This window comes from Larus michahellis, chromosome 6, assembly GCF_964199755.1.
Source record: "Larus michahellis chromosome 6, bLarMic1.1, whole genome shotgun sequence".
Taxonomy (NCBI): Eukaryota; Metazoa; Chordata; class Aves; order Charadriiformes; family Laridae; genus Larus; species Larus michahellis.
In genome coordinates this window covers 13858813-13867067 of record NC_133901.1, presented here as the reverse complement: position 1 = coordinate 13867067, position 8255 = coordinate 13858813, and the positions used below count along the sequence as shown (strand labels likewise).

The 8255-nt window shown below is 51.2% G+C and overlaps 1 protein-coding gene across 1 annotated transcript; it reads left to right on the top strand.

Moving 5' to 3' along the window:
• Window positions 1-866: 866 nt before the first annotated feature.
• LOC141745347 (sentrin-specific protease 2-like) lies at window positions 867-7968 on the top strand. The gene is made up of 11 exons (XM_074593024.1): window positions 867-972; window positions 1024-1169; window positions 1702-1804; window positions 1953-2010; window positions 3012-3147; window positions 4484-4615; window positions 5027-5230; window positions 5350-5429; window positions 5818-5902; window positions 6607-6702; window positions 7144-7968. Exons 1-11 carry the CDS (start codon window positions 867-869, stop codon window positions 7204-7206), a joined length of 1209 nt encoding a protein of 402 aa, XP_074449125.1. The 3' UTR covers window positions 7207-7968.
• Window positions 7969-8255: the final 287 nt, after the last annotated feature.

Below are 8255 nucleotides of genomic sequence, written 5' to 3'. Positions count from 1 at the left end.
CGACATACAGCCTCTGGCACATCCAGCTGTTGTATTTGCCTTTAGAAAAATGGGAATTTTTTGCCATATGCAGGACAGAGAGGAGGAAAAAACCCAAAACATTTAATGTAAGGTGCAACAAGAGACTCCCCTCCAAAAAGAAAGACTCTCAGTCTGGTGGCTTTAATTTAATGAAATGGTAACTTCTTGATGTGTTTGGTTATTGACGTCTAGAGATCACAACAGGCTCCACACCAAACACCACGCACAAAGGAATCCGACTGGGACAAATCCTTTGGACGGGCACCGCAGTCACACTGACCCTGCCGCCACTGTCAGGTACTTTTCTGGCACACACAAAGCCATTCACGCAGGTGTTTTCAAATCATTTAACAGCATTCAAACCCCTGTCCTGGTGAGGACAAGGAAGTGGTGTTACCAGGAAGCACAGAGGAGCTGCTTTAGAATAACCACCACAGTTCCCAGAGAAGATTTCTCATCTTCTTCTGAGCATTGTCCTGCGGTGGGTTATGCTGCAGGGTGGAAGAAACTGCGGCTGGGGGGACATGCCTGGCAGAGGAATCCTGCAGCCCCAGGGCTGGCTCCACACCTGTGCCCAGGGTAGGGGGTCCCAAGGCAGGAGAGAAGCCTCAGCATCACCCTGTGGCACAGGGCAGCTGTACGAGTCTCACGTGGGCCACATCTGCCTTGGGAGCAGGGAAGAGCCCTTCCCCAAAAGACCATCCTTCCCCCTTTCCTAGAATGGCCCCTGAGAGCCAGCCAAGGCCACCAGGAGCCAGCTCAGCACTCGCCAGCCCCACAGCGGCCGCTTTAGCCGGGCTCCCTGCAGCGGGCCCTTGGCCGCCGCTACATCACAGTTGGTCACAATGGTCGAACGCAGCGTCCGCGTCCCTAGTTGCAGCGGAGCCATGGCGGAACCGCACGCAGCGCCTGCAGCTCCCCAGCGGAGCGGCACAAAGCGTCGCTTGGGCCGTGAGGCCAGGGCTGGGTAAGCCCAGCAATGCCATTCCCTCACCGCCGCAGAGCACAGGAGGCAGCAGCGGGCGCGCAAGAGCCAGCGTCGCCGGGCGCTGTGGCCCGCCCCCGTCCTGCGGGAGGCGGAACGGCTTCTCCTGCCTCTGGGTCCTCCGTGGGGCCCCTCCGGCCTCCGACGGGCCCCCCGGGCCTCTGTGGGTCCCCCGCGAGGTCCCTCCGGCCTCGGCTGGGCCCCTGACGGCCGCCCCTCCGGGCTCTGCGGGGCCTGCCCCTAAAGGGAGACGGGCCTGTCGCCCTCCACGGCCGTCCAGGGCTCGGCTCGGGGCTTTCTGGGAGGGAAAGCTCCCCGCCTGGCCGGGGGCGGACCGGCACAGGCCCGGCCCCAGCGGGGAGGAGGCGGCGGAGGGCTGGGCGGCCGTTCCCGCCTCCCTCAGGCGGCGCCGCGCATGCGCGCGCCCCGCCGCCTGCCCGTCCCTCCCCTCCGTTTCGCAGGGGCGGGGGGGCGCTCCCCGGCAGCCAATAGGGAGGCGGCGCCGGGCGCGCGGGTCGGGCGCATTTCCGGCGCGGGGTGTGTGTCCCGATGGCTGCTGGGGGCCCTCGGCGCCCTCCTCGCCGCCGCCCGCCGCCCCGCGCCGCCCGAGGGCCTTTCGCCGGAGGGGGAAACCTTTGGGCTCTGGAAAGTACCTTTGGAAGTTTGGGTCCTGTGAAGGGAAGTCAGCCTGGTAGAAGCTGAAGGAAGTTTCAAGCTGCGGTTCTGTGTGTTCTTTCCTCAGCACTTGTGCGCCTGTGGACGATCGTGCCGAGTCTGAGGCAAAAAAGAGGAGGACAGGTATTGCACGGTACAGAAGTCTTGAATGTGCCTGGTTTTTCTGAGGTTTCGTCTGCCTGAGAGAACTCTGGCTTCTGTGCTTGTTTTTACTTGAAAAGTAAAATTGCAAGTTGACGTATTTTTGTAATACTGCTGCTTTTCTGTGCAGGTATCACATGGGTGGATGTTTGCTGCCCAGAGCCATCTCAGGGCGATGTTGTGACCAGGTAGAGTCTCTTTTCATCACGGTTCTTGTTTCTTTTGGCTCTGTGCGCGTGTCTCTTTCCGTGCCTGTTCTTCTCCCCGCTTTAAAGCCTAGCGCTCTCTTTAGCCGTGCGGCACTGTTGTGTGCTGGAATTGTCCGTGGTTCACCTGAGCTCGAGGGGAGAGAAGGAAAGAAAGGAACTGAGAGGGTAGGATGGGTTCCAGTGAAAGGAACATTTTCTTGCCTTTTTTTGTGGATTTAACTACCAAGGGAAGTCCTTTGACAAAGCTTGTGATACCGACTCTTACCACGCTGGACTGAAAGTGGAGAATACTGTGAGAGTCTGTTGTAGGTCTCCCTCCTGGAAAAGGTCTCCCTGCCCTTGTCTTTGGTGACAAGGCAAATTCTTGGTTTTGAAGAAGGCACATGTGTATGGACAACTTTACTGTCTGTGTATGTGTTTGCTCTTCAGAGTCTGTGTGGTTTTACTGGTAATCCTCTCCAAACGGGGACAGTCACTCTCTTGACTAGCCTACAGAAGGCAAGTAAATATCCTGTAGGTGTCCCATTTTTAGTTCCCTGTGCTGGTCTTAGTTTCCGTAAGCTAACTGTATGTGGCTGCAGGTAGAGTTGCGGGTGTTCCTGTTATACCTTGCAGTATACCACCTAGCACGCAGCATTTATCCCCAGTAGATCCCAGAGCACTTGACAGAGGAAGTGCTGGTTGCTTCCCTGTTTTCCAAATAATGAAACTGATCAAGAGAAACCAAAGGAGTCTTGCACAGGGAGGTGGGAAGGAATTTACAAAGCCTCCAGCGCTTCCTTCTATGCCAGTCTGGCTGCTCCGAAATAATCGTACTGGAAGCTGAGACGATGTTGTCACACGTGTGCGACCGAGGCTGTAGTCAGCAGGAGCCTTGAAAAAGCATTTCTTGTCCAGAAGGTGAATTCTTGAGAATTCCGTGGGACGGTACAGGTCCACAGCTCGCTGCTCTCTCTCTTTCTCTCTCCCGCTCCTTGCAGGGGCTCCCCACCAGCAGAAGATACTCTGCAACAGGATGGACCTGGTGAGGCCAAAAAGTCACCTGCCTGTGAGGTGGAAGAAAAGAAACCGCCAAGGCTGCAGAAAAGAGCAGAAGGCTTTACTCCACTCACAGAGGTACCGTAGCTGACAGGCTGTTAGACAAAACTGAAGGCTGTGAAACAGCTGCAAGGAACTCCATTTGTTATAGGTGGTTCTTCAGGCTTTTTGAAATCTGAAGAACTTGCATTTAAGCTGTTAGGGAGTGTCTGCAGCTGTGACTTCCCAGTGCAAAGGTCAGCACTAAAGCTGGTTTGAAGGATTTCAAGGATTTAAGCATCTTAGGCTCCACGCACTCCTTGAGTTGTGCTCCAACCTAAGGGTTGGTGGGTCTTCTGTTACTCGGACAAAAATGAGTCCAGGTTTAACAGCAGTCTCCCAGAGCAGTGCTGACCCGATTCCTACAGTTATATGGGATCTGCCTCTCAACCTGTCCTAGCATGAAGACAGAACTTGAAATAGAAGCTTTTACTGCTCCGTGGTGTTGCCTTGCTTGTGGGGGACCTGAGCATCTTGCGTACGTCCTCGGGATGTCACCGAGCCGCGGATGCGCTCTGGGCACGGTTGCACTGCGTGTAGCAGTGGTCACAGGAGTTCACTTAGTTACGCTATGCAACAGGGAGTGGGAGTTGAGGTTCCCCTGCTTGTCTGAATGTTGGCTGCTCTTATTCTTGGGAGTTGCCGTCTAATTGAGCGTCCCCTTTTTTGCCTCTTGAGGATTGACTTGGAAAGGGCTAGCAAGTCCAGAGTTTACAACGTCTGCAGAGTGATGCTCAGTACAAGGAAAACCAGGGGTTTTCTTATCCTGCTAGCCCACATTCAACCGAGAAGAAGATGCTCTTGCAGTTCAGAGTATTTTATTCTAACAGACCCAGTGGTTTATTTGCGTTCCTTAAGCAGACTTGGATGGAAACGTCCAAATGACAACCAGTTGCATGCACAGCCTGGACTCCCTATTGCCTGACTGCAGTGTAGCTGCCTCGGTTTCCCCCTTTGCTGGTACTTCAGCTCCCTTGAAGTTCCCCCCACCTTCCCATTCTTTCAGGCTCCTGACGTAGCTGCCTTGGCGTGGAGAATGCCTGCTGCGGTTGCCTTAAACCTCAGCGTTGCGAGGGCTGCAGCATCGCATGGGAAAGGCGTTTGCTGTGTGTTTGCTCGTCCCTGCGTTTTGTCTCAGCTTCCTTGGTGAAAACAAATTGAGGCAAACCTGGGCCCTGAAGTTGCAAGTCAGGATGCTGAAACCAACCAACCAACCAAAAAGGGCGATTGCTAACCTAGCCGAAAGCCGGCAAAGGCAGTTGCTCTGTCACCTGAGCTTCATTTCCAGGCCGTGTTTGAGTTGAAAGCTGCCCACAGGTTGGCATGCTCGATGCTCTGTTGCACAAGTCCTTCCCCATTTAATTGTTCATTTCAGGCCATGGAGAGAGAGGTCGTTGCCGCATTAGGCAAAGGTGAGCCAGAGGAGATCCTGAGCAGTGCCTTCAAACTAAGGGTCACGCGCCAGGACGTCCACACCCTAAGGAAGGTTTGCTGGCTAAATGATGAGGTAAAAGTAGCTGTAGCACAGGGATCTTGTAATGGAGCGTTTATTTCAAAATACCCCTTCAGCGTGTACACAAGTCTTTGCAAAGTTATTTGATGACCTGCACTGCAGAGCCTAGAAATCTCTGTGCAGTTCTTATTTTAGGTACTGAAGGGTCCGGTGCTTCTGGCAGTTCCTTTACTTGTATTGTGCCGCTTCCAGGAGTTAGTGTAGGTTCTTGGAGTGGGTGGCAGGTGTTTTTATCAAGCTGCAGATGTAACCAAGTGGGAAATTCTCAGAACAAAAGCTGGCAGCTGAGGCTGGAGTTCTCTCAGCTGCGTACTTCAGGGTGGCCAGAAAAGAGACCTTGCTGTGCTTTTCATTTGGTAAGCTAGTGTCTTATTTTACATCTCAAGCTTACTCTTTATGGTACAGGTCATTAATTTCTATATGGGTCTTGTGATGGAAAGAAGTAAGAAGGAGGGATATCCATCAGTCCATGCTTTCAGTTCCTTCTTTTATGAAAAACTTGCTTCTGGGGGCTACAAAGCTGTAGGAAGATGGACCAGGCGTGTGGATCTCTTCCAGAGGGACATCATCTTAGTGCCCATTAACTTGCGTTTGCACTGGACACTAGCGGTGAGTCAAACGGGCTTGTTATTTAGAGTAGGGTGGGGAGAAAAAGCTAGCAAGAAAAGTCATTGAGGTTTGTGCAGCACAAGGTGGTGCTTTGTCTGACAGTCACCTTTGAATAACAGGTCATAGACACCAGAAAGAAGACCGTCAAATACTACGACTCCCTGGGACAAGGAGGGGACAAGATTTGTGAGACTTTGCTGTAAGTAGCTGCTCAGTCAGTGCTTTTGTGTTGTGAATTAGGAGAAGGGTTTTGGATTTTGCCCCTGTGACACGGCTGCAAGTTTCCACATGTCTTGTAGATAACAAACCAGAAATCTTGGATTCGCTTGCTGCGAGTTGTCTGACAGTGACTCCTTCCCTAGTCTCACATCGTCCCCTCCACCCAACGTCTTGGATGCCTGGGTTCTGCCACCTTCCCCCTATAGCACAGACAAAGACATGGTAGCCCCGTGGCACACGGGCACCAACCTTGTTGGTGATCAATAAAACCCTCCTGCCACTCATCTTCCTGTGATCTTTCAGCAGCTCTTTTTTTCTCGGCCTGAATTACAACGATGAAGAGTGATTTTTTCTTTTGTTTTAACCAGCAAATACCTGCAAGAGGAGAGCCGTGAAAAAAGAAACGTGAACCTGAATGTTTCAGGGTGGACTGTTCACAGCATGGAGCCACACGTAAGCGAACACTACTTGCACTTGAAATGTGAACTAGAACTCCTTGTCACGAAGCTCTTAACGCTTTCTCATAAGGCCAGGACTTTAGAGAACAGCCATAAGCATCTTCTTCTGGTCCCACGTGGGGCTGCGAGTGGACCAGGAAACAGTGCTGGGATGAAATCTTTGCGCAGTGCCTCTCCTTGCTGGCTGAATACTTTCTTTTTTTTTTTTTTTAATTGCTCTGCCACGTGAAGGTGAATTTGGCTTTCCCCCATTTCACAAGTCAAATTTCAAGTCTCTTTAGCAGTTGTCAGAGAACGTGGGCTGCTTGTTTGCAGCCCAAGTCCTGGCACATGACAAAGCAAGGGCTTGGGCTGATGTTTCTCGACAAGTTAATAGTGAAAAGCAGCACCTAAAGATTCAGTTTAAGGGATGTCACTTCAGAAAGACACTGTAGAAACCTCCAGACACCTTGCAGGGAGGAAGCCTGCTGTCCCTTATCAGCCTGCCAGGAATTTGGCTTGTAACATCCGAGCGTAGGAAGCCGAGGGGAGGGATGATGGGCAGTTCCTGGGGTCTGTTCCTTGTGTTGGGGAGCGGTTACTGGGGATGGTGCAAGTTCAGGAGTGTCTGGTTAGGGTATTTTTGGTAATGGGTGCTACTTCCAAGTTGCTTTTCCTTGAAGATAGAGGCAAATTCTCCATCTTCTTTGCATTCGTTAGGAAATCCCTCAGCAATCGAATGGAAGCGACTGCGGCGTTTTCACCTGCAAATACGCAGATTACATCTGCAGAGACAGACCGATGACCTTTACACAGGTGAGTGAAGGTTCTAAACAGCTCCAGCCCCTTTCGCACAGAGACAAGAGCCAGGGAAGTTACGCAGCGGCTGAGGTGTCTGCTCCCCGTGAGATTCCTCTTGGGGGAGATACTGGAGCCAGTGGGTTTGTGTGATCTGGCCTTGGGATCTTTGGGAGAAATGGGTCTCAGCCTTTGACCAGTGAAGACATTGGTTCTTTTCCAAGGCAGTGCTCTTCTGTGAACGTGCTTGTGAGCTGTTGTGTGGTCAAGGAGATCTGGGTTTGGTGTCATGTCACCCTCTTAGGAGCTGTGTGGGTGAAAGCCAGGCTGTACCCGAAGGGCAAGTGATGACAGTTCTTAAAAGGAATTTCCTAGTAAAGAATTAAGTGGGTGTTTCTGCGTATTTTGTGTCTCTTTCTGACATGACGTGTATTTCATGGAGTTTTCTTTTCTTTTCAGACCCACATGCCTTACTTCCGTAAGAAGATGGTCTGGGAAATACTCCACCAAGAGCTGCTGTGAGACCTGCACGACAGGAGGAACCCTGGGGTCACCTTTGGGTGACCAACTCTTTTTCTAGTTACTTTTTTAATACTTTGTTGTTGTTGTTGTTAGAAATTTTTCTCTGTAGGTTAAGGAAAACATTTTTCTCTGTAGGTTAAGAAGTAGTGGTTAAGATTGCTATTCCCCCCCACCCACCCCACCTGCCCCTATTTTGGAGACAGTAACTCTCTTTGAAATTAGCTGACACACCTTAAGTGCAAGCTGGAAAGGTTGGTGTCACCTGGGCAAGGGAAAGCTTAAGAACAAATGCTGTGAACTTCCATCGCAGAGAGGGCTGCTCACACCTCGCAGTGCACGTGGCCACCTTATGGATGAATGGGACTCATCTGGTGGTGGCAACAGTTGCATGAGCTGAACTTCTCTCACAGCACACGTGGTCATGTTATGGACAAATGGGACTCATCTGGTGGTGGCAACAGTTGTGTGAGCTGAACTTCTCATCCCAACAAGAAGGTGCTGAACTACTGTTTCCTCAAAGAGAGTTTTCTTCTGTTTCTGGAATAATCTGCCATCTACTTGATGCCTACAAGTGGATTTGTGATGACCATCAGAAGAAAGCATTTACCATCTTTTGATTTGCAAGAGAACCCCCTGTGGTTGGGGTTGGTTTGGTTTTTTTCTGTCTCCAGGGAGTTTTATAATGTGAAAAGAGAAGTATTTATTTATTTTTGTTGAAATATATATTTAAATTATTTAAAGAGCCTTACTGGAATGAAACTTGATCTGGTAAGGAGAGTGGTTTATTTTTTTTTGTCATTGAAAATAAGGTTGACGTATCAATGTGGGTTTTAGCTCACTGACAGTCTATGGAGGAAGAAGACTCTGGCCAGGCTGGGTATCAGAGCACCAGAACCTCCAAGCGATTGTCCCAAAATGCTGAAGGGACAACCAGGACGTTGTTCAGCAGCGAGAATCCCAGGAACAGCCAAGTAGGAGATTATTGCTGCTCTGCCGCAGGCGCTGCCTCCAGGCGTCTGCCCAATGAAGAGCTTGTGTCGATCCTAGCT